This window comes from Trachemys scripta, chromosome 11, assembly GCF_013100865.1.
Source record: "Trachemys scripta elegans isolate TJP31775 chromosome 11, CAS_Tse_1.0, whole genome shotgun sequence".
Classification (NCBI taxonomy): domain Eukaryota; kingdom Metazoa; phylum Chordata; order Testudines; family Emydidae; genus Trachemys; species Trachemys scripta.
In genome coordinates this window covers 30,851,624-30,878,588 of record NC_048308.1, presented here as the reverse complement: position 1 = coordinate 30,878,588, position 26,965 = coordinate 30,851,624, and the positions used below count along the sequence as shown (strand labels likewise).

The following is a 26,965-nucleotide window of genomic DNA, read 5'->3' as shown; positions in this document are numbered from 1 at the left end:
TGGGGAATTAAAAAGGGAAAGTGCCACCTCTGCTGTATGACTATCACAGAAATACTGTGATGGCTCTAGAGTTCTAGCCCTGTGGCTTGACAGGTCTCCAGCAACTAGCACAGCTTCATACTATTGAAACCCCTTTATGGGTTTCCAGGGCAGCTGGTTATTTGTAGGAGCTATGCTGTCTAGGAGGCAAGGAGGCAGGGTACCCATAGTACTGGTGACGGTACAGGGCCTCTATGCAACTAGCACTGGCCTCTGTTAGATCCCAGGGCTTTGACAACCTGGCTTCTTGACTCATAAGTACATTCCTGCCTCTTTCAGAAACATTTCAGTGAAACTTCATGAATACAAGTGCAGTTGCCCTGAATTGTGACAACTTGCTATTGCTACATTACAACTTTTTACATAATATGCTAAATATGCAAAGATCTGCATATATTCCTGTATTATACCAGGAAATGAAATAACTTTTAGACTATGTGGCTGCTGTGGTCTAACATGTTGCCTTCTCACCATCCCTATTGCTGTCTGACTGCTTACTGAGCTCCATAAGAACCCGGCAACTCAAAGTTGCCTCCCCCTCTTTATTGTGGTTATATATCAGCTGACGAGCTGCCTATGCTGCACTCTCTCCTGCATTCCATAATATGTTGGTTTATGCATATTTGTGATGAGTTTTAGCATTTTCCAACTTGTGTAATTCAGTTAGCATTTTCAGTTCTTGTACATTGAAAGCACAGTATCCTGTTAGGTATTAATGTAATACAGTATATTATTGTTCTGTGTAAAGAACTAGCTGTGTTCCATATTCCTCCTTCTTGTGTACTGCTTGTGTCTGGATTACATGTAGTTTGAAAGCAAATAGAGGAAGTTGTGGTCTAGTGGGAGTCAAGAGACCCACGTTCTGTTCCTAATTCTGCCACTAACTCTCTCAATGACTTCTGGTCCTGAGCGTGTGAAGTGCTGAATGCCAGCAGCAAAGTGGAGTTGAGTACTTAGTACTAGAGGTGAACTGGGAAACAAAATCTCCATACTATGAAAAATTTAAATTTTTTTGGAAATATTTACATCCCAAATCTGGGCAAACTGCTCACCCCTCCACTTCCACTAGAAATTCTTCATGGAATTGAAATCCCACAGTATTTTGTTTCAGAAGTGCAGAACATCCCATAACAGGACAATATGATGTTTCTGAAACAAAATAAACGCCCTTGGATTCCTGGCTGCACGCCAGTGGAAACAAAATGCCTGGGAAGCCTAGACTGGCTGCCAACGAGTGGGAAAGCCATGGAACTGTAAATGATTTTCAGATGGAAAATCAAAAAATTTCGGTGGAAAATTTTGATTCTGTGGAAAGTGAGTTTTTCAGTGGAAAATTCCTGACCAGTTCTATTCAGCACTTTGCAGGTCTGAGAATTTCTTTCCTTTTGGGGTTGTCAGTACTAGGGAAAAGAGAGTGTGGTTATTTTTAGTTTTAAAGTGTCAGCAAATATGTTTTAGAATCCTAGTGAAGTCAGGACAGCTTCTAGTTTTAACACATTGTTACTGGTCCATGTATTATCTGGTGGAGTTCATCTAAATCAGCTAACACTTGTTAAAACCACTTATCATGTTTAGGGTTTTAACATGTTAGCTAGCACATGTTTTTGTTTGTTTAAAATTACACACATACTTTTCCCGAGTTTGGGTAAGCAGTATGTGTTACACATAAGGTAACATAGGAATAATGATGTATGCCCACCTTTTTAAAGTGGTTTCAGACTTGTAGATGAAAAGTGAGAATAAGCTCCATCTTTAACATATTACATTTGTCATCTTTATATACTTATGGAACATTAGAGTGGAAACCTTACTATATAAATCTAATAAATCAAGGATTAAAGTTTGAAGTTTTTTCTTTATGATTTTTTTTTCTGTTTCTATCAATATATTCTTATATTTTGTTACATTATAAATTAAGTGAACGGAAGATTTAATAATTTATAATAAAGATTTAATAATACATTTTAATAATAAAATTACACAATCTTGGACTCTGTTGTAACAGGATGTCACAAGTATAATATTTTATTTCCTTTTTAAAAAAATTTTAGATATGGGAAAATTGTATCCACAAAGGCTATTTTGGATAAGACAACAAACAAATGCAAAGGTATGTTTGTCTTTAAATTATATTTGCCTACTTGTTTTCAAATGATTTTAAAATATTCTTAACGTGTGTGTGAGAGAGGGAGAGAGTGAGTGAGTGAATGTATGAAATACATTCTTATTCCAAACCAAAGTTTAGTCTTGCCCAATGTCTGTATATTTGTCCCCAGTACAATTGGCAAATAGTCCATGCCCAAGCAGTGTGCCAAAACTTCAGATGACTCCAGTTAAGTTAATAGGCACAGCACTGCTGATATTTAGCCCCTGCTTTAAAAAAGGAGAATGGAGTTAGAAAACAGCTTTTTTTTCCCCCTTGCTTGGGGAGATTAGAGTGCTTTACAAAAGACCATTAGACTGCACTAAGTATCTGGAAACATTACACATTGTGCAAATTGGCTCTATTAATTAGAACAGAGTAGTTTTAAGCAGTACTTAATTACATGTTCCAATACCCTAATTGTGTTTCTGTTCTATGCCTGTTGAATATATTGGTGGGAGAGAAAGGGTTTGTTTTCATGAACATAATTATAGCTGGAAAAAATAATAAACTTCTTTCAGATACACTGGATATGTTAATTTAGTGCACTGTCCTTCAAAATTTCATATATTATTATGAGAGCATACTCCAGCAACACAAGTGGTGTGTGGAGGTGTAGCAACAGACACTCACGTATCAGGTTTCAGACATTCTTTCTGACAATAATGAGGATAATTTCTAAGCAAAGGGAAGAATGGAGTCGGCTGACTTAGCAATGTTAACTACTGACCTCATGAACGAGTACAAAGCTGACAAGCAGGGGCAGGAAAGGAAAGCTCATCATTAATAGAGTTCCATCTTTTTATGGGGAACTTAGAGGCAATGATGCAGAATGGGTTCTAAACACAGGATCAATCAATCAATCAAAGGAACACTGAATTCAAAATCTGTACTTATCTGAAAACTTTTTACCTCCAAGTTTTACATATACACCTGCTATACTGTAACTGGGGAAAAAATAGAGAACTATTTTTCTATACTTTCAATTTATTAATGCGTTTGACAGTACTTAGTTTGTCTCACACCCACACCAATCCAGAAAAGACTTATGGAAGTCAACTGATGAGTACTGTTTATGGCTCGAATCCTGCTAACACTTTTGCATGAAATTACTTATAATAATTTTTAAGTGACCAGATTTAAAGCTGATGGGTGTCCTTTTAATGGCAATATTCCTTCCGAGAAGTTATGTTTTGGCACATAGTTTTCTCTATACAGAATCCATAAGGTACATTTAATTGTATTGCAAGCCTTATATGTTTAGTATTTGAAGCTAAATTTTCATTCTGATAACACCCTTACTCTTTCCAAAAGTGATGTGGGATTTTTAATGATTACAAGCAGCCAGTGGATTAGTTTTACATCTCATCTAAAATGTGGCATTTCCAGCAGCACAGTGTGCTGTAATGACCTATTTCGTGATTTGCTTCAATACTTAAGAGCGAATAGTGCCACTTTCTGAGACACAGGGCCATTTTCTGCTGCACTGGGATTTTATTTATTGTTATCAAAGTAGACTTGAGTCAAAGATTGCTCTTGTTTTTACAGGGCTGTTTATTTTGAGTGGGATTTTGAAAAGCACCAAGGGGATTAAGTCACCTAACTCCTAGTGATTTTCAGTGGGACCTGAAGACAGACAGTGGCTAGTTTCATTAGGTAATGGCACCCAACACCTAGATAGCTTTGAAAACCCTAGCCTGTAAGGTTACTGCCTGATAAAAGGCGTCATTTGTTTGCCATCCAATTCCACTGGAGTCTATTGGTAGATTCCTTCTTAATAACCAACTTGTAATATGTAAAAAATTCTTGTACTTCCCAGAATTATCAGGGACAATTTTTAGAATTAAAAATGACTGTTATTTATTTAGTTTATTGTACTTAAAAATAAAAAATCTGGTGTTGTCTATAGCATCTCTCTGTGTTGCTACAATATAAAGCATTTTAGAAACACTTGGTGAAATCTTGGCCCCAATGAGGTCAATGCAAAGCTCCCATTGACTTCACTGGCGGACAGGATTTCACGTATCGTATAATTAAACTAACTACTGTCTCTTGTGTACACGTTATGGAATAACTATAGCTTACCAATTTTATCAGCACACCATGGTTTAGGTGATTGGTAATAGGGTACAGAGGCTTTCATTTCTAGGTTGCTTGTTAAAATCTGGGCAAGGATTTTAGTGACCAAAAGTTAACGTGAGATTGCTATTTAGTGGCCTATATGATCTCAGGTTAGTTCCTAATGGACTAATAACCAGATCACACAAAGTATTATAATAATTGTTGGAAGCTTTGGCATAAGCCACAAATGAATGGGCATGAAAACTGACTTGTCTTCTTACTGCGAGAAGTAGTTCCTCCAACTCGTGGTTGAAGGACATTGGTGGGACAGTGCTGGGCAACTTACCCGCCTGCTGTTCTGTTCTGTGACTAAATGAATATCTTCAGCTTCCAAGGCTATCAAATTGTCCCCTTCCACCAGCACAAATTTCGTGTTTTAAAAAAAAAAAATGCTTTTGCACTGTTTCATTATAAAATGGTTGTTTGCTTCTCAGTAAAAGATGTTTTAAATTTCAGGTTACGGTTTTGTAGATTTTGACAGCCCAGCAGCTGCTCAGAAGGCTGTTTCCGCTCTGAAGGCTAGCGGAGTCCAAGCACAGATGGCAAAGGTAAGTTTTTAAAAGTACTCTGCAAATTCTTGCAGTGTAACCTGAAAGTGAACAAACTTGTGCTTTTTTAGATCATTGGCAACACACATTCAAAAGCTGAAGGCCCGCTATTGAGGATGCAGTGTCTCCAATCCCCACCATACTTCAGAATTTAAAAATGGGGATAGTTAGCTAGAACTCAGTCTTAGAAAGGTACCCTCCCCCCCCACCCCAGCTGAACTGAATGGGATTTTTTTTTTTTTTTTTTGGCCACTGATTGCAGTAGGAGAAAGAGTAGGCCCTAAAATAACCACTATAAAACTTCACAGATTAAAGTCAACATCTCAAATTGTAGCTGGAAACAAATTAGTAGTTTCTGTAGTTTGTAGGACACAGCTATTATGTGCTCGGTATGTGGAGCACCACGGAGTAATCGGTCTGCCATATTCTTTACTAGCTGAATCTTTCAAGTTGTCATTATGGGGATCTTCAAATAGAACACATTGGAGAAATCCACTCTATATAACTGTAGCTAAATCCACAGCTAACATGATAGATTACAAGTTTCTGGTTGGTACAGAAGGAGAAAAATAGCAGTTCTAGTTACCAAAGAATCCAGGAGTAGAGACGGTTCCTAATGTATCTACAGATGGTGAGCCTCAGTAATGATAGGGAAGCACACTCTAAATTTCTTTTTTTGGGGGGTGGGCGGGGGTGTGAATTTTCAACAGCATATACTGGAATTGTAGGGCTTGTAGTATATTTTATGTTAACTGAATTAAAACTTAAATGTGGGATTTTCAGAAGCCTGTAGGAGTTAGGTGCACATAGATAATTGAAAGTCCCAAAATATTTGTCGAGGTATTCTTGTATAGGGTGTCAAGGTAATTGGACAGGTAATTGGAAAAATTCCAACAGAACAGTGTTTCTTCAGATTTATCAAAATAAAAAAATGTTCCTTGAAGACAGACTGGCTTCACCAAAATTCTGATAGGAGTGGGGCTCAGGCAGGTTTCAAAACCTGCCTGGTTTCCTGCTAGACCACTTGGCTTTCCAATAGCCTGCCTGGTGGGCTTTTTGGGATCCCAGAGGCTTACATGGTTTGTGGCTCAGGAGCATCCCACCAAGTGGATGCACCGGGGCTAGGGACCCCAGAACTTCCAGGGTCTGTTGCCCTGGGGCAGCCCACCAGCTGAGAGCCAGGGACCCCAGGCTTCCAGAGTGTGCTGTCCCAGAACCGCATGACAGACTGCCTCAGGGCCAGGGATCCATTCAAGTTTTTGGAGAATTTCAAAATTTTTGGTTCTCCATTCCAAAATATCAAAATCTTCCATGAAGCTGAATTATCTTTCTCTGAACAGCTATAATGTCTGCCTTTCATGGTACCTGCCTGTGCATCAGATTTGCAGTTAACAATTACTCTTGTTTTTTTAATAGAGGGTGAGTTTTGTAAATTCAGAAAGACATAAATTTGGGGAGGTAATACATGAATAATCATTTTGTTAAATGCCCTGTTTCCAGTAGAATGCCGTAAAAACCGATGCAAATTTATAAATAAAGACAATATTTGTGCATATTTTGTGTATATAAATAGTTTTTAGTAGTTCTTAAAACCAATAATTCTGAGGTGGAATTCTAGCTAGACAAAATATTCAAGTGATTAAATCTGTTTTTTAAAAAATATTACAGTATACAACAGATCAAGAAAGCCTTAGGAGCTATTCATGGGGTTCTATGTACAGATTTTTTTTTTTTTTCCGGTTGAGATATTTTTTCCACAGTTCCTCAGCTGAGGAGGACAGTTAAGCTAACAACACGAGATGTGTTTGGACAGGTTCCAGGTCAACAAAATAGAAACCAAATGTTTAGTACTTAATGTATATTTCACCACAGACGGACACACATGAACGTACGTACATACAGGGAGGTGTGAAATTTCTTTGTGTGTGCATGTGTGTGTTTTCATTGGTGGTCATTTAATATTTTAAATATTTTTTTTAAGATATGGTATGTTAAAATGATGATGAATGTTTTGTCTAAATAAATAATATAATTTTTGATGACCAATAATGCCTTCAGAGCAAGACCAGCATTCTAGTTTGAGACAATCATTTTGAAATACGTATATAATGGGTCTACCCTACCTGGTAGCAAACAGGAGCAGGTTTTGAATAGCAATGAAATATGTTGATATTGCTTTATGTAAGCACTAATGTTAAAACTGAGTCCTGAATATGTAAAAATTTTGTTGAATTTCTGAACCACTCAAGAACACACAGGCCACATTTTTCAAACTTGAGTGCCTAAAATAAGTCATTGCATCCGTACAAGTTTGTTTTGTACTGGAAATTGGTATGCCAACTTTTGATATGAGAGTAATTTTTGTTTCTTTTCAAAATGTGAACCAAGCCCAAGATTTTCCAAGGTGCCCAGTGATTTTAAGTGCCTCAATATTGATCATCTAATCTGTAATACCTTAAGAGGGCCTGCTTCTCTCTGCAAATCAGGCCTATTTAAGATGTCTCATCTTGGATGCCTAAAAATTGAGGCATTCAGAATCACTAGTCATTTTAAAATAATTTTGGCCAAGATTTGGAAAATCAGTCTTTTTATATACAGGGAACTATATAAAATAGTATGTATATTTTTACCCATTTTGCATGCTGCCTTCTGCTTTAAATTTTGTTATAATTAAATTGTGCGGTCCAATTTGCTCACAGTGTAGTTTACAGCCTTGTCATTTGAAAAGGTTGGGGTGTACCTTTTCCATAACAACCACTTGCTCATAGGGTGACCAGAGAGCAAGTGTGAAAAATCGGGACGGGGGTGGGGAGTAATAGGAACCTATATAAGAAAAAGACCCCAAAATCGGGACTGTCCCTATAAAATTGGGACATCTGGTCACCCTACTTGCTCATGGTCTGCCTCAGAGACTGATGCAACCAGTTTCAAGTGAGCTTGGGGAGGAATACTGGTCAACTGATTGACTTGACCTGTCATTGATATAATAAGACCGTATTCGCCAAATGATCAATAATGTGGCTCCTAAACACCCTCATCTTGCTCACAGTCAGTATGGTATTCTGAGGACCTTCAGCAGATAAAGCAGTAGGAAAGAAATCTAGCTGGCGGAAGTCTTGTTCTAAATCTGACTGTGGCAGCACTTTTGCAATCTCATGCTGTAGCTGTGCAGGATCTGAATTAAAAATGATTTGCTTCCACTACAGCATCTGCAAGTCCCAGTTGGTAGAACTCTTCAAGTTGTGAACAGTATAATTAAGCCAAGTTGTTTATTCCCAGTGATTATGTTAAATATTTGACTTGGTGTGCTGTCAAGCTATTTTGTGGATAAGATCATTCAGAATCTGACTGAGCTTTGTGCTTTGGAAGTGGATCTCGTGGCAAGAGAACATAATCTTCTCTACTTGTGTTTCAGCTATTGTTCCTCACTGAGGTGATTTGGGGGCCTGAGTCATAGGATTCAACCCACATCCTGCGAATTAGATCCGCGTCCTCCCTGGTTGCTGAATACTACTATGGATATGGGTCATTGTAGATAATTGGCATTTATCTTCCTTAGGGATGTTGAAATGCCAGCGTCTGTTTAAGATGCAATCGTTAGCTCTTGCACAAGAAACTATCTCTTGGTTCTGATGTTTTCAATTCTACCCCTCTTTCTAAACTTAGGGAACATTATTGGGAAGTTTGTGGTGAGGCAACTTCAACAGTGTCTGGTTGTGTTGGTTGATGATGGCTCTCGGTGATGGCGATCAGGTGTCCATCTTGATTCTTCTAAAGCTGTCAGAGGTCTTTCATACTGTTTACCATGAGATGTTATTGACTCACCTGTGGATTCAAGTGGCTTAATTCCTTTTTATTCTGGAAGATTCCCCGAGGGTGGGTATTGAGCAATTGTCCCAAGTGGTATTTCATGTAGGATCCCATCGTGTTACCCCTCTTTTTCAGTGTGTATATGGAGCTGTTGTGATGTAAGCTATGAGGTGAATTAGGAGGTGGTGGCCTCCAGTTGGTTTCTGGGTGCAACTTGAGACGTTGGCTTTGTGTAATATTCTAAATAGTTTGGCCCTGAATAGCTGAGAGATGCCCTCATTGATCAGCTGTGGCACTCAAACTCTCACCCTCCCGGAGGATAATTTTTCTGTGAGGGGCATTCTCACCTTCCTCACTTGATCTGACAGAACCAGAGTCTGATGACCTTCAGGGCATAATGCAAGGCCTGGATCTCATCACAGGCTCTTGAGGCAGGAAGACAAGGTGTGTACCAGGCATGAATACTAATAGTGCAGATGAAGGTGTTTTTAGTCTTGATGAATTAATTGACTATCCAAAACGGAGAGTCCAATTTCTAATTATTTTATATTCTTTTTGAAACGCAGGTAATTGCCTAATTGTACATGCACTTGGAGTATCTAGACAAACACTTCAACATATAAAATAAAAATAAAAATCTCTCATTTACTATTTCAAATTTAGTGATTGTGCTCTGCTTTGGCTCCCTAAATCAGATTAATAAAAGAGACCTTAATAGCTCTGAAGGAACCTACTACTTTGTATTCTTTGAAAGCTCTGCACAGCATCTTCATAGTAAGGATTGTCCTTTTGTCAAAGAGGCACTTAGGAATGTCTCCATCCTCATGAATTGACAATGAATTGTGTCTAAGACTTGTTCAGCAATATTCCATTACTACGGATTGACAAGAAATAAAGATCCCTTTTAAGCATGCCTCTTGTCTTGTTTGAATGCTGTAATGTTCAGGGATCTATGGAGGTAAGCCAGGTTTTGGCATACATAGACTCTCCTCAGAGCATTAGAATGTTGTTGAAAAAGGCCTTTTGTAGAAGTGATGTTTAAAATGCCATCTTGAAATTAACATATCATACTTTAAATGCCAGTGGGAAAAGGTTTAGAGGCTTTAAGGACTAGGATTAAACTACTTATTCCCTGAAATCATACTATTGAATCCTGGTAGAGTGGATTTAGCCCTCCATAATTCTGAGATAGATAACCTGGAAGATACATAAACTGGGATATAACTGAAGGATTGCTTCTGCAGTCTCCAGTTAACTTAAATCTTGTAATACTGTATATGATGTTAACTGCAATAAAATATAACTGTGCAAAAATGTGTGTTAGGGCATTCTTAGATTATAAATAATGGAGTTTACTGTGTGATGGCATGGTATTTTGTATACTGCTTGTTGAAGTGGATAGAAAACAATTAGTGCCAATCCTGCTCCTGTTGAATTGAATAAGAGAGAATGGGACCCTTAAGGAACAGAGAGATAACCTTCCATTTTTCAGGGTCAGTAATTAGCTGACTGTTTTTCGAATCCAGAGTTTTCTACTTATTTCACATGGCATTTTGGTTTCTCCTTTGTTGAGCTCACCTAGGTTGCTAGTATAACAATGACATATTTTATTTGGTTCAGGTTTCTTAAGTAATATGGTGAAAGGTGTATGGTTTGTTTTTAATAACTATTCTGTATGTTGAGTCTTTATTGGATAATATTTGAAATTTTTCTTCCTCATAAAGAGCTTTTAATATATTCAGTAAGAATTTCACAGGATGGATTGAGAAGGTTTATGTAGCTTAAACCAATAGCAGAGATGGGTGTTCCATGTGTTAATGTTTACATTTAATTTTTGTGGAGGAAGGAGCTACTGCTAATCCATTTAGAGATTTGCCCAATCCTACTCAACTGCTGTTGGCTTTATACTGCCCCCATAGCAGCACCTTCCTAGGAACCAGGACTTCGAGTTTCATATTGTCATATTTTCCTCCCTTTTAAACCTTCCCTTACTTTCTGACTCCATAACAACTGGGGAATGCCTCTGCCTTACAGGACATAGCATCAGATCTCCAGCTAAAACAATTCCAGCCATCCCAACATCCTCCAGGGATGAGCAGGTAACAGGGCCCTTATAGAACACTGTTTCCCACCCAGATTGTCTATTAGGGATGCCTGTGATAGCAATGCAAAGCACATTTTCCATCCCACTCTTTCCCTGTTTCTCCCTCTATCCTTGAGAGCATCATCTCTCTGTTCTGCCAAGTTCTGCTGGCTCAGAAAGCAGAAGACCAAATATCTCCCACATGACAATGTAATGAGCTAATATTAGGCCACTGTCTCGTCCCAGAATGATCTGTGTGCAAATGTCGGCCAGTAATCTTTATATTCTTTTCCTAACAGTTAAGAAGACAGAGCCATGAAGCACTCACCACATGCTGACAGCCCAGCCAGAAATGTTACACAATCATTTTTTAATGCACTAACTCACTTTTAGTTGACATTTTATTTTTTAAACGTATTTGGGAGATATGCATTGTCACCATTACATAAAATCTGACTTGCACATTGTTGTCCCTGCTTGTATCTAAAAAAGACCTTGTGTGCCACCTGTAACCATCTCTGTAAGAGAAGTTAAAGGTTAACCATTTTTTATCTCTGTTTAATGTTGTAGGGCAGACATCCCCTTAGGTCACTGCCAAAGAACATGGTTTTGAGTGAACAACTATGGCAAATGGCTAACTCATATGACTTTTGAGAATGTACTGGGTTTTTGTACTGGTCTTCACCATGTCAGCCTGCTGGAGAATTAAGTCAGTTTACATTCCTGCAGAGAAAGGGAAGTAAATAATTGTGGGTTACCATGGTAACTAGTGCACTAAATCTGATTAGTTAGGGTAGTAAAAATATGGTGAGGAATATTACAACGTTTTATTTTGCAAGTGGACTCTGACTCCTGAATGTCTAAAACAGGTTACATGCAAACAGGCGAGTTCTAGCAAACTTTTTTCACAGCCGTTTATGGACACTGAATACTTTGCATAAATATATTTTATCTGCCCATTTTGCAGGCATTTCTATAGACAGTACAATAAAAACCCATATTAGAATGACGATGGATTAGTTTAAGAAAATTAAGCAGTTTTCCTTAACTTTCCCACTAGCAAACTCTAATTAGCTGTATAGAAAACACAGGGAACTTGTAGAGAATATTACTTTACAAGAAAGTTGATTAAAATTGTTTATACAGTAGATTAAAGGAGGGCCAAACCTTTCCCACCTGAGGACTGAATGACCATCATTTCAGGAGCCCAAGGGCTAAAACCTAATTTGCATAAAATGGAACAGTTAGCAATTACTTGTCTTCAATTCAGAGCTGCAGCCCACAGAAATTACCCATCTCAGCCTGTGGTGCTGCATTTTGTTCCCATGCTGGGACCTCTTGGTGGGCTGTAGGTCTGTGTTGAAGATGAGGATGATAATGGGCCATGTTACAGAATTGCTGCGTGTTCCCCTGCAGTAGATTTAAGGAGAAAGCAAGAGTGTCAAGGAAGACAAGAAGCATATGATTACATAGATGGTTGCAAACTTGATTGCAGTGTTGTACTGTAGTTAAAAACTACCTTTTAAACCTGTCTTGCTCTAATCATTTATACTATAGCTGTGCTTTGTGAAAACAAATTAAGATATTTAGGCAGCTAATTAAAAATATACCGTTTGTTTGGAATGCTAGATAGCAAGTCAAAATTAAGCTAATGCCGTTTCAACTCACTTACAGTCATTGGACAAACTGTCTTAAAGCTGGAGCTACAACTGATATTTAAATTAGATATGGGCCAGTTGTAAACTTGAAGAGTTTCTGTAAAAAGGCAGACAAGCATTTAATCCCTGCTGTATCAGCCAGAGGATCTTCCATGCTGCGAGCACTGCCGAGTCACATGTTTCTGAATAGCTATCTGTTAGCTGTGACCCTGTCCAGAGCAAGAGAAAACAGATGTCTTATCATTTTGCCAAGTTTCTTTCTTGTGTTTCAGGATCTGTTCCACATGCACAGGGAGGCTTTTATTAATTTCTTTCAGATGATGGCTGAGCATTTTACACCATGTAGGACCCCTCATCACCACTTTTCTACTTAAATTAACATTAGTGGCTGTTTGTTCCTGTCCCTTTTACAACAAATGTTGAACCTAGCTTTCAGCTTATTAAGGTAGACATTTAACCCTTCAGTGCCTTGAGGAATATGGCATGCATTAATCTAAAGGAGCACTCTTTCTATGTTTGTCTTATCATGTCCAATCAGACATGTCTCTGAGACAAACTTGGAAGTGTGTGGTGAGAAAAGAGTAAGGGAAACATTCTGATTCCTGTTGCTAAAAGTAAACCTTCCTATTTTTTTTTCACTAGAGCAATCATTTATTATGCTCCCGAAGCCCCCAACATTAGGCCATTTCCTGAAGGGGGCTGAGTGCCCTCAGAGGGCACCCACTGAAGTCGATGGGAGTTGAGGGTGCTGGGCATATGATCGCATTGTGCCAATTATGAGGTAAAATGCTCTACGTAGATTACTAGGGCCTGTCAAGCAATTAAAAAAATTAATCACAATTAATTGCACTGTCAAACAACAAATATTTATTTAAATATTTTTGGATGTTTTCTACATTTTCAAATATAGTGATTTCAATTACAACACAGAATACAAAGTGTACAATGCTCACTTTATTTTTTATTACAAGTATTTGCACTGTAAAAAAAAACAGCAATAGTATTTTTCAATTCACCTAATACAAATACTGTAGTGCAATCTCTTCATCATGAAAGTTGAACTTACAAATGTAGAATTATGTACAAAACTAACTGCATTCAAAAATAAAACAATGTAAAATTTTAGAGCCTGCAAGTCCACTCAGTCCTACTTCTTGGTCAGCCAATCACTCAGACAAACAAGTTTGTTTACATTTGCAGGCGATAATACTGCCCGCTTCTTATTTACAGTGTCACCTGACAGTGAGAATAGGCATTCTCATGGCACTGTTGTAGCTGGCGACACAAGATATTTACGTGCCAGATGCACTAAAGATTCACATGTCCTTTCATGCTTCAACCACCACTCCAGGGGCCATGCGTCCATGCTGATGGCGGGTACTGCTGAAAAAGAATCCAAACCAGTGCGGACAGATGCATGTTAATTTTCATTATCTGAGTCAGATGCCACCAGCAGACGGTTGATTTTTTTTGGTGGTTCGGGTTCTGTAGTTTCCACATTGGAGTGTTGCTCTTTTAAGACGTCTGAAAGCATGTTCCACACCTCGTCCCTCTCAGATTTTGGAAGGCACTTCAGATTCTTAAACCTTGGGTCGAGTGCTATAGGTGTCTTTAGAAATCTCACATTGGTACCTTCTTTGTGTTTTGTGAAATCTGCAGTGAAAGTGTTCTTAAAATGAACAACATGTGCTGGGTCATCATCCAAGACTGCTATAAGATAAAATATATAGCAGAATGCAAGTAAACCAGAGCAGGGGACATACAGTTCTCCCCCAAGGAGTTCAGTCACAAATTTAATTAACACATTATTTTTTTAACTAGTGTCATCAGCATGGAAGCATGTCCTCTGGAATGATGGCCAAAGCATGAAGGGGCATACGAATGTTTAGCAGATCTGGCATGTAAATGCCTGTTGCAATGCTGGCTACAAAAGTGCCATGCAAATGCCTGTTCTCATTTTTTGGTGACGTAAATAAGAAGAGGGCAGCATTATCTCCTGTAAATGTAAACAAACTTGTTTGTCTTAGCGATTGCAGAACAAGTAGTAGGACTGAGTGGACTTGTAGGCTCTGAAGTTTTATATTGTTTTGCTTTTAAGTGCAGTTATGTAACAAAAAATATATACATTTGAAAGTTCCACTTACATGACAGAGATTGTACTACAGTACTTGTGTGAGGCGAATTGAAAAATACTATTTCTTTTATAATTTTTACAGTGCAAATATTTGTAATCAAAAATAATATACACTTTGATTTCAATTACAACACAGAATACAATATGAAAATGTAGAAAAACATCCAAAATATTTAATAAATTTCAATTGGTATTCTGTTGTTTAACAGTGCAATTAAAACTGATTAAATCGCGATTAATTTTTTTGAGTTAATCAAATACGTTAACTGCAATTAATAAACAGCCCTATAAATTACTGAATCAAAATTTATGAAATCTGGATGGCTCAGTGGCTTAGAATTTAGTACTGTGTGTACTGTCAGATGAGAAACACGTGTGAATGTCATGATTGATTTCCTTGGTGCCTGATCCAAAGCCCAATGAAGTCAGTGGCAGTCTTTCCATTGATTTTAGTGAACTTTTGGATCAGGTCCTTAGAGCTATGCAAACCCTGCTTGGTTCATCATTTGTTCATGAAAGATTTACATTTGAATAAACTCAGGTTTTTCACAGTCAAATCTCTAATACCAGAGGCAAGTTGTGGGTTTGTGCTTGCTTGCATGTGTTTGCCACAGTTTACTGATTTGCCAGACATGGAAGTGAGGGTAGACCTCAACTGTGGTGAAACAACATAACTATGAACTCAAAGAAACCAATTTTCCCTTGTAAAATTGGTGTATAATTTTGATGTGAAACAAAGTACAATGAGACAGTTCTCAGTAAGGTGGGGAATTACAGAAGTTAATAATGTACTAGGCCACTGCCTGCCAGAGTCAGACAGAGGGACAAGTTAACAAGTTTGTTTGTTTGTTCTCCTGACTTCCTGAATTTTAAACTGTTTAACCAAGTTTGGTGCCAAAATATTACATAAAAGCAAACATCTGGTTTGTATGGTACTCTTTTGTGTAGGACAAAGAAACATTGGGAGCCCTGGTTATGGTTGTAGTTTGGAAGTGGGTGTGGAAATCTAGTGTCCTAGGGAGAAGGATATAATTCCTGATGGATTTTTTTTAAAGGTTTTCTAGGTTTGTGAGTGTGACAGAAGCTGGATGATCACATCTGGGTTTCTGGTGCACATTTTGTAATATAATTTTTCCACTGTCAAGTTATTCTGAAATCCCAGATAGGATTCCTTTTATTGTTTTATGTTCAGTTTATTTGCTTTTTGCATAAAACATTTTAGTCTAAGATGCAGGAAATTTTACGTAGTATTCCCGACTTTTCACAGGGAGATCCCCAGCCCTCCCTTTCTGTCCTGTGTCTGCGCGCTCTCTCTCACACTCTTTATTTTATTTTTGCCCTCCCTACCATCAGTGTTTCCAACTTAGCGACTTTGTCACTAGATTTAATGACTTTTTGGTTTCCCTAGCAAGAAAATAAGTGTCAGTGACCAGTGACAAATCTAGTGACTTTCACTGCCAAATACAGAGACATTCAGAGAAAGGAGTCACCAATATGTAGTTACAAAATCATTCCCAAGCAGCTCAGTAATGTTAATAAAATCCATTCCATGCTCTTTGTACTACATTCTGTTGTACGCCAATGTCGTCATGTCTCAATTGAGCATGTCCTCGAAAGGAATCACATTCCAGGGCTTCTTGGGCTGAGATCACTATAATCTGCAGGCGAGGAAAAGAAGTTTGTGGAGGCTAATTAAACACTTTGCTAAAGCCAGGCGCACTTTGGAGAGAGCAGCACATTAGCCAGGGCTTGTTTTTACCCAAATGTGTTCTTTCTCACTGCTCCATATTAGGCAGCACCCCCTGTAATGCAGGGAAAGATGGCTAATGAAGCGGGCTGGGTGGGGGAGGCAGGTTAGCCAGCGAGGAGAGCCACACAGATGGAAGGTGGAGTGGAATGAGACAGGACCATGTGCCCCAATGGGGTAGGGGGCACCATGCCTCCCAGAATGAAACTCTTACTACAGGATCAAAGGTGGAGCGAGCTTGATTTCAGTTCCCCTTTACTCCTTCCCCTGGGTTGGCCTGGGGTTAGCTGCCCAGCTGTTTTCAGAAATGAAACCCTGGAAACGGGGGGAAGGGGTCCGGCTAGCAGACTTTTGTTTTTAAATCTACTTTCTTAGCTCCCTGCAGCGTTGAGCTCAGGTCAGGCGAATGCCCTCTTCCCCCTGGTTCTGGGCTCTCCCTTTCACTAACCTGTTGGCTTAAATCCAGGCTGGCAAGAAAGGCAAGGCTCAGCTGAAATTAACCAACCCCAGCCAACCTGGACTGCAGTGTACAGAGCGCTCTTCCCAATTAGCAGAGGGCTGCAGTTTCCTTCCCAATGAGCAGAGGGTGCCTTGGAGCCTCCTGATGTTGACAGCGTACTGTTTTAGTTGCTTCTGGTGTGCAACAGAATGTAGTAAGAAGAGCATGGAATGGATCTTATCGGCACTGTTGAGCTGCTTGTGAATGGTTTTGTGACTGTACTCGCCTGTGTGTGTGTGTATATGTGTGTGTGTGTGTGTATATATATATCTTCTTCTTCTGTTGAATTCTCTGGAAATTTTGTTTGGTGACACTTTTGACTCCTTTTGAGTGCTTAAACAACTACATCTAGCAACTTTTAAGGGCTTGTCTGGTGACTTCCTGCTATGTGGAGCTGGCAACACTGCTACCACTTCCATACTTTTATTTGTCTAGTTGTGGGGAGAGGAGAGAGCACCTCAGAGTCCTGTCTTCTCGCTGTGCCATCCACTCTGACAATATGGTTGGGATGTCCTGTTGGAGTATCAGGAATGGAGTTAACTGAGCTTTGAAGGAAGCCCTTCTAGGTGATGCGGGTGGCTGTAATTCTCTCTCGCACACACACTTCAAGAAGGTAGAATTTTTATTGACGTCATCTGCAATTGCCCTCTTAGGCTTTCAGACCTCAGAGAACCCCAATCTAATGTGCTCATTTGGAATACAGGTTATAACACAGGAAAAAGACTGAGCAAATTTGGAGGGGCTGGGAAACCTAGTATTAACAGTATGCGTTTGTTTGCATGTGCAAAAAATAGAAGAAAAATAAACAAAGACTCATTATATTTTTGGCGTTTTCCGTAGATATCTGAGTTCTTGTCTTGGAGCACAGAACTTTTCCTTAATGCAGACCTCCCAATGAGCTAAATTTACCACTGAAGTAAGGGAGCACAATTCCATTGCAATTAAAGATGCAGTGCACTCAGCAATGAATTTGTCCTTATAGATATGTCCTATATAATTAAATAGAAAATGATAACCTTTTCATTGTTTTTTGTACCATCCTATAGAATTTAAATATATTTTACTGCTCTATCTAGGGTGATTCAGAAAAGTCTCAATTAAATCCCATAGGTTTTAAGACCATAAGGATGGTCCAGTGCATTTCAGTGTCAGGCATCAAACCTTTACGCTGTTTACTATAAATGTCATGTTGCTGTAATGTTCTAATACATATTCTAAATAAAAAGACTTTCCTTTGTTTTACATGGTACACCCCCTCATTTGTGAAGCGAGATGATTTGATGCTGATAATATGTAGCTTGGCTTACAAACTTGGCCATAATTCACCCCAGGTATCTTTAGAAAATTTTGCTTATTTTTAAAACAACCATTTTTTTGGATGCAAAATAAGCAATTTGAGTACAGAAAATTTTTAAAGCATAAGAGCTCTTACATTTCCTTCAAGAAATGTCACCTCTTTTAGAGGGAATAATTTAATATTTTTGCATTTCCAACTTGAAAGGGATTTACATGTATAGCTGGTGATATTCTTGCTAACCCTGGAAATGTATTAAATAATCTAGACTCTTCCTCTGACAAACAATTGATATGCTTTTGTGGAACACTTGTGCTCTTCTAGAGTGAAATTCACTTTGGAGAGGAGGATGGGCAGAAGGGTTAAGGCGCTGTGTTGAAGCTGTGTAGGGAGAGCCATCTATGGCATAGTGAATGTGGAGAGGGCTTAGTTCCCCCTACTTGCCAAGGATGATTGTGATCTACCAGCCTTAATGCACCTTACATGCAGCACGAAGGAGCAGTAGCAGCAACTCCAACCCCTGGATTGGAGAAGCAGCTCCAGACAGGGGGACCCTCCAATTCACCTACATAAAGCCTAATTATTCTGACTTATGTGAGTAAAGTGAATATCCCCCTTTATTCCTTGTTTCTGAATACAGTATACAAGTATATAATTTGTAATATTTATTTTTCAATCTTCCCAAATTTTGGCAAGCTTTTGTAATGAGAGAGTCTCAGATTTTAATGCAAGCCTGTTTATTATACAGTAATAATGTTAGTAAAACACTCTAAGGAGCTAATTTCAGACTTGTACGATATACATTTTAAAGTGATAAGTTTTAGGACACTTGAGTGCAAACATATTTTACATCCAGTACTAAAATGTGAAAAATCCAAATGAAGTATTCTTGCGAAGAACAGCCTGAGTTTCAGAAAATTAAAATATGACTGGGAATAAAACGTTGTGTTGCCCAAGGCAGAAACTTCAATTAAATCCTTTACTAATAGCGTTCATTAAAGAAGAAACTGAAAACCCACAGCTCACCCAGCTCAATGTATAAAAATATAATTGTCTAATAGAACCTAAATAACAAGCTAATTCTAAAATCATTAAAGCTATCCTCATCTCAAATTTGTAGCAGAGAAATCTGAACTTTATGTCAAAAATATTGCTATCGTAATGTAGGCTTTTTCCCTCGTGGTTTGAACAGTGCACAGTAATGAATATTAATGTGAGCTGTAGACTCTCAGTGGATCCATTTTCTTGTCTTCTTTTTCTGCTGACTCGTCTAATGCAAAGGAGAAATGAGATGATCTAAGATAACTGAAGCCACAGGCCCTCACTGTATACTATATGGATTCAGTATTATTTTCAGTAAGTGCCTGAAGCCATCAGATTGCTGCATGACCTGCCTCAGACTAGGTAAATCATTTTTTCAATACAAAATAATAATAATAATAAACCCATCATGTTTGTCACTCACTGACCATTTGAAATGCAGTGAAGGAGACATCATTAAGACAACACAAATTTTGTTGAACCCAGAAAATTATCAGTTGTGATGTGGTGATATGATTTGATTGAGAATTAAAATCCTATTGACGAGAGTGAACAGACAAGGGAAGAGTCTCTGGGATGGGAATACATTTCTCTTTGGAGGATTCTTTGAACTTGAGAGTTATTCAACCCCATTAGAGGAGATTTGAAAACAAAGCACTCACTTCTTTGGAAAGTAAGAGTCAAGGTGAATAAATGAACAATGAAGATATTTTTATATATGTGTGTATATATCTATGTACGTACGTTTGTGTGTGTGTGTGTATATATACACACACATATTTTATATATATAAAAATATATATAAAATATTCCTTGTTTCTGAATATAGCATGTTTTCTTTGGCATACAAATATATAACTTGTAATATTCATTTTTCAATCTTTATTTTTATATATATATATGTGTGTGTGTGTGTGTATAATATATTTAGATGCACACACTTTACAAATTTGAGAGGTTTTGGAGCACCACAGGTCCTGACCAAATTTTTTCCTTGGAAACACCCCACTCCCCCACCCCCACCACAGCTGAGAGCTGCTATCTGTGACCTTGATCCATGACAGATGTTTGTCATCGAAGACAAGGTTGGTGAGGTAATATCTTTAATATCTGTTGGTGTTAATGAGCTCCTGGAAGGCACTCAGCTATTACAATCATACAGATGATATAAGAACCTGTATCGGTCTTATCTACACAGGAAAATTGCTTACAAGTTACACTGGCATAGTTACGGTGGTATAGTTGTACTTTGTTTGCACACTCTTATTCTGGTATGAGTGTTTGCGGTCTCCCCCTCCCTCCTACCCCCCTCCCCTCCCCACCCCACCCTCCAGTTTGGCTTAAACTCCTTTCCCAGTGAGATCAGCTAAACCAAAAAACACCCTCTTACCAAAAAACACTTGCCCATGTGGACAAGGGAATATAATAGTTCCAGCACAGGGGTTCACTAAAATGGACCCTTGCATCCACTTAGAGTCCCATTGACTTAATTATAACTTAATTAGAACTTCACATGAGCATAAGGGTCTGCCCTTGTACATCTTTTCACAGGTAAAGGATTAATGTTATCTTGATACGTGGCCAGCATTAGTAGTATCATAGGGCAGCAGGGGCACAACATAGCTTGAGACCCCCCAGAAAACATTCTTACCAGCCTTTTCTGAACACCAAATACTCTCAGCTGAGATTGGTAGAACCTCTTCTGCTCCATCTCAAATATTCCTCACCCAACTTTCACCTAGGGCTAGACTGGAAGGTGAAAGCCTCCTGCTCAAAAGAACATAATCTGGCTCATAAAATTCTGCCTCAGTTGTTGTTTTCCCAGAATGGTTTGTGTACAGAGTATGTGTATAAAAACAAATGGTACTGTATGTTGATGCAAACTTTCATTGGGTCTGTCTCGTATGCTACATAATTTTGTGTAAACACAAATTTTTAATATAATGCAACAATTTAATCTCAAAGGTATCTTTAAAGCAAAGCTCACAATCCCAATATTTGTGGCTTTCTTTGAAGCCCCCTCTCAAGCCATGTTCCCTAGACCCTCTGTTAGAAGTGACTTTTCTGAATTCTGCAGCTGTGGAGAGGATGGATACTTGTATAGGGGAACATCAAAGTGTGTAGAAAGATGCAGGGGGCATGGCTGATATGTACTATGTGGAGGGAAGATCAGGGGTTCGGATATGTTCTGTTTACAGGCAGAGCTGGGAGCACCCCTATTGTAATGGAAGTGTTGGTCAATGTTAATAAGACTTTTTTCAATTGCTTATAACTTTGCCAAACTTCAGCAATCTGGAGTGAAATTTTCAATTCCAAGTATCTACCTCAGCTGAATATTGTTGGAAAATTTCTTCCAAATGGCTCTATTATTTCTGAGAAGAAGGCTAGGAAAAAAATACACTGTTGCCTATTTTAAAAATTCTGTCAACCTTTTACTTGAAAAGCTTTAGCACCCCTATGCTTTGGAGCAGGAATTTGGCAGCCATTTTATCAAGAATGTGCCATTTATTGTCCCCATGAATCTCTGCACCAATTTGGCCAAGTTATAAATCATTGGAAAATCACAGTTCAGTTCACATATGCTTAGAAAAAGGTTCTTAAATTCTAGTAGCAAAATTCCTCGAAGATTCAGTCTGCACTGAGCATGCACCCATTCAAGGCTACAGTGATCTATAATGCTAAGTACTCTGAAAAATGAGGTTCTAGGAATCTCAAATTGGGAACCCAAAATTACCACATATTTTGACCTTAATCTCTGTTCCTTAATTTCTTATTTGAAAAATGAGGATAATAATACCCCTTCATCTCATAGGAGTGTTTTGAAAATAAATTCATTAATATTTGAATAAATTATACAAAGGGGATGAGCACCATAGACAAACTCGTGAGGAAATTAATAATTCCAACATCAGAGTGGGGTTTGAATAGTGGGCAGTAAGTAAGATGTAGGGCCCCACATGGAACAAGGTGGATAAAACAAAATATTGAATAACTGTTTAAGTAAGCACCATCCATTCTGCTCACTCAGTGAGGCAGGGAAAATAGTACGGTTTCATGTAAAGAAAGACTGTATTTTAATTTAAAGGCACAAAGAGGTTGAAATAAGGTTGCCCAGTCAGCCTTAATTCTGGCATTTCCTAACTTTTCGGTGCTTGACTTTGCGACCTTATTAATGTTCTTTTAACACAGAGGAGGGGTTGTGTGTAATTCTGTATAGGTTCTTATATCATCCTCATCATCATCTGAGCATCTTCCAGTAGTACATTAAGTGAAGTAACTAACATCTTGTCACATGGGATTCATTCTGTCTCTCATCCTGGCCATGTCTACACTAGCACTGCCTCAATGGTATAGAAATACTGGTGTACTATACTGGCAAAGAGTTCCTAGTGTTGACACAGCTACATTGGCAAAGTTGTGCTTTCTCCTGGCATAATAAAACCATCCCACACAAGCATAACAAGCAATACTAGTAAAAGCTCAGTTTTGCCAATATAGCTGTGTCTACACTAGGGACTTCTGGTGCGATCCCTGACCGATACAACTGTGCTGCCTCTTCACACCCTGGACTGACATAGCTTTGCTGGCATCAGTCTGTAGTGTAGACCTAGACCAGACCTTGTATCCAGGGTGAGAACTGTGTGTATTGTGCAGGGGGTTCTTTTGGTAGGGTTTTGGGTTTCTTTTCTGTTTTTGTTTTTTATTTTTTTAAATGTACACACTGCTGTGAGTTTATATTGGGGAAGGAAGGGTAAAGAAATGTGCATTGCACATGGAGCAGAAGATGGTGGGGTTTGTAATTGTCCTTAGTTCCTTTGTGAATTGTTCCTGACTCCTAGACCAGCCCCGAGAAGGTTCTGTTTCCTGCACAGATGAGCTTTACCCTATGGTAGAAAGCTCCCTAAGGGTTGTTAGAGTCATGCTCACGTATGTTTCGTTGCTGTATTTCAGATGGGAGATGACAAAGGCATGCTTTGTTGAGGCATTATCCTGTAGTTAGATTGTGAGGGATCGTGGGCCAGGATTTAAGTGGATTTATCTTCAAGAAAAAAAAATCAAAGTAATCACAAGTTTATAGAGAAGGATTTGGTCAGTAATAAAGCTTAGAGCAATGGCTGAAGGTGCGGCAAAAAAATTTTTTCCCTCTTGTGTCCTTTCTCAGAGAGAAATGGGACAATTAAAATTCTGTATAAAATTAAGTATAATGGAGGGAAAACCTGTTAGACTACCAAATGTGCACAATCAACCTGAGTAACTGTGTGACCTTGTCACTCTGTCCTTCGTCCTCCCTTTCTTCCCCACTCGTTATTTGTTCTGACTTGTTCTTTTATATTATATTTAGACTGCAAGCTCTTTGGGACAGAGACTGTGTTCCTCTTCTTTGTGAAGCACATTTTGGGGTATTGTACGATAATAATTAGTAATATTAAAAAGCCGCTTCCATCACAAGCTCTCACACAATACCAATCACACTCCACTCATCCCTCCCTATGTCTTCTGTAAAAGCCAAGGAATATAGGTGTACCTTGCAATATGTCCTAAAGCTCATCCAGCCCTGATTCTGGTGAATCCAGGGAGGAAGCAGTATTTAATTAACTATATTTAGTATTCCAGGTAATATAAAACTGGACACACATTATTTGACTAAATTCATGGATTTCTATAGCTCACTCAAATAATTTTGTTTGGATAAATCTGGAGCTGGTCAGGAATTTTTCTGGAATGTATTCATTTTGACAAAAAGGTTTATCAGGTCCAGGATGGAATTTCTGATCAAAACCAGTGAGAGAGAGGGAGAGCCCAGAACAGCTAATAGCCTGGTGGTCAAGGCTCTCATCTGGGATGTGGGAGACCTAAGTTCAAATCTCGGGTGTGAATCCGGTCTCCCAGATCCCAGGTGCATGTCTTAACAGCTGGGTTATTGACTGTTCTGCTCATGCTCCATCTCACTGTGTGCTTGTGTGTCTGTTTGTCGTCCCAATGTGGAATGAGAGAATTTTCACAGGTTAGGAAAACCATTTCCTGCCCAGCTTTATCTGCATCGGACAACTGCCTATTTTTATTGTTACATTTTGCCAGTATACTTTAAAAAAAAAATGCACTCTATCATTTGTCTTTTCCATCCCTTTTATCTCTTCACTCCAGTTTTTTCTTCCTTTCCTATTATTTGTCTTATCTCTTTTCCTCCTCCATTTTCAGGGTGCCATTCCTTCAGTCTAATTTTTCTTTTCTCCCAGCTTCAATCCTGTTTTTCCCTGAGTTGCTCCTCTCTAATATTTTTCCCTCTTTCCAAAAACCTTAAAACAAAGATATGATATATATGTTAAGACTGGTCATTTGTTCGTACTAATCTCCACTTTTTTTCTGAATGGTTAAGATTAATAAAAAGTCACTCTAGACATGCTTTAAGCGGTTTTTTTCCTTGCTTGAATAATTATACTGAGACAGTTGTTTAAAGTGGGTGATGCAGGGAAAGAAAGGCTTGTATATGGGACCTGAGAATCATAAACATAGAAAAACAGATGTAATGATAGACATAGTTTATTCTTAAGATTTCTTTCAACTCTATTGATTTTGAAAATTAAATGGCAGTTTTTAATTCTGTTTCAGCAACAAGAACAAGATCCAACTAACTTATATATTTCCAATTTGCCGCTGTCAATGGACGAGCAGGAGCTTGAGAATATGCTTAAGCCATTTGGGCAAGTTATCTCTACAAGGATACTTCGTGATTCCAGTGGCACAAGTCGTGGTGTTGGCTTTGCAAGGTATTGTAGTTTGCTTATTTGCTTTTTTCATTCTGTACTACGTAAACCATGTGTCCATCAATAGTGTTCATCATACAAATGTCTTTTTCTAGCTATTGTCAATCAGATTTACCCAGAATAGGAGAAAGAAGAAGTGATTACAGAAAGCATACCATACTTTTAATTTGAATCCCTTTTTAATTAAGAGATGCAGCGGGACTTTGGTAATTTGTGCCTTGCTTAGCCAAATATGCCAGACTCCCAACTAAGATTTGGGGCTAATTTTGGCTTGCTCTGGGCACCAGTGCAGGGGTTCAAGTGGGAACAAGACTCCACTTTTCACTTCTGCAGGGGTCTCCTTGCACAGCTATTGCTCCTACCTCCCCCACACCTGAGTAAGTGGGCAGGAAGTATGTGGAGCCTTCTCAACCACCCCTAATGATAGCCAACATCCATGGAAGGATTTGGGCTGAAATCCTCTCATCACAGACCCTCCTTTCCACATCCCCCTAAGCCCATCCATTAGGAAAACTTATAACAGTGCCTCAGGCTGATAATCAGACCTCTACTTCCCCTAAATAGGGCCTCTTCAAGTGCAAAGGGAAATTCTCCCTGTTAAGTACTGTATGAGCAGAACCCCACCCTGGCCTCTATAATCCAGTTTTGAGGCTAGATTTCCTGATGGAGGAGATGTGGGAGGTCTCCTGCACTACTGAAATACCTTTCTTTGCATCAGTTTTTCTGAAGAAAGAGACCCATCACTCTGTATTGTGAGTGCTTGGCATATTCTGGCTCATGCGCCTGTTGCCATTTTGGAGAAAAATATATTTTTGATCCTCCATAATAAATCTTACACCAAAAGCATTTGACCTCTAAATGGGAATGGTTCTCCCTTTGAGTCAATAAGAACAAACACTATTTCCATGGTCAACTCAGCTCTCAAATATCCCGCCCCTGGGGGTCTGCATTTCCTTTAGTTACTGGCTATTTGACTATAGCAGATTTCCATGCCCAGAGTTCTCCTGTGGCCCTTTAGCATTTATTTTCTCTGTCTCTATGTCCTGCATTAAGCCTAGATCAACTCATGGTCACTCTTTAAAACAGTCAAGATCTCTTTTGTGTGCAAGCTGAATGACCACATTTGAGAACTGGATTGGAGATTTCTGTTAACAGTGTCTGCAGTGGGGAGCACTCCTTGAATATATGTAGGAAGTAGAGCCTAAAAGATGTATGATTAAGCATATAGATGTGCCACAAAAACACTGATGATAGGTAGAATTAGTCCTCTTGGATTTCGAAGACCAGATGACTGGATAAGCATTTCTGATAGTTTGTCTATGTTGTGGTAGTTTTGTATTTGAAAAAGTAGGAGAATATAAAATTGTTGGTGCTCTCATGAACTGTATAGAGAAGAATCTGAACATTGTATGCCACCTGACATATAGTCAGAAGTCTGTTGATTTGTTCAGTCAAATCCAAATATTTTAGAGAGTGAGTTTGCTTATGGGAAATTAACAAGATGATAGGGTCTCCCTGAAATGGTTCTCTTTGCAAGTTGCTTCTCATTCTGTTAAACAAGAGGTATTTGGGGCAAGATTTTACCCTAAACTCTTGTGGCATTAGATGCCAGAAGAGCATTAAAATTCTGGAAAGTGCACAAGAGATCTGCAAATCCAAATCACCATTTGTGTTGTGGGTGTGTTGGAAAAAAGACCTTAGCTTCAAAATCTGTACTTTCTGAGTGGGTTCTCTACTATACTAAGACTGAAACAGCTCTATGTTCATTTAGAAATATGTCTGGCTTTTACAGTAACAGGAGAGGAAACCTATATAGATGAGTTGTATAAGACCATATTTTGACATCTATCCACATATACTCAAGTACTGCAAGTTAGATGTCTGAACATTAATGGGTGAATGCCTTTTTGAGACTGAAGGTTTTTAAGGGACATGCGAATGAATGTACAGTAAGCTTTCAGTTCTTGTGTCCATGATGTTTTAGGAGGTTAGTAGAAAGTAACCTCAGAATAGATTTTGTCAAGTCTAGATTTGAATCTGAGACTAACACAGTGATTCAGATCCAGCAATCCAGAGCCCTCTC

General features: G+C 38.6%; 1 protein-coding gene across 5 annotated transcripts in view; it reads left to right on the top strand.

Annotated features, from left to right (window-relative positions):
- RBMS1 (RNA binding motif single stranded interacting protein 1) overlaps positions 1-26,965 on the top strand; it is a 189,627-nt gene that overhangs the window by 125,980 nt on the left and 36,682 nt on the right. For all 5 annotated transcript variants that reach the window (XM_034785629.1, XM_034785628.1, XM_034785626.1 and 2 more), the window contains exons 3-5: positions 2,091-2,149; positions 4,760-4,851; positions 24,728-24,885. In XM_034785629.1, the coding sequence (XP_034641520.1) occupies positions 2,091-2,149; positions 4,760-4,851; positions 24,728-24,885 (309 nt within the window). The remainder of the gene's footprint in view (positions 1-2,090; positions 2,150-4,759; positions 4,852-24,727; positions 24,886-26,965) is intronic.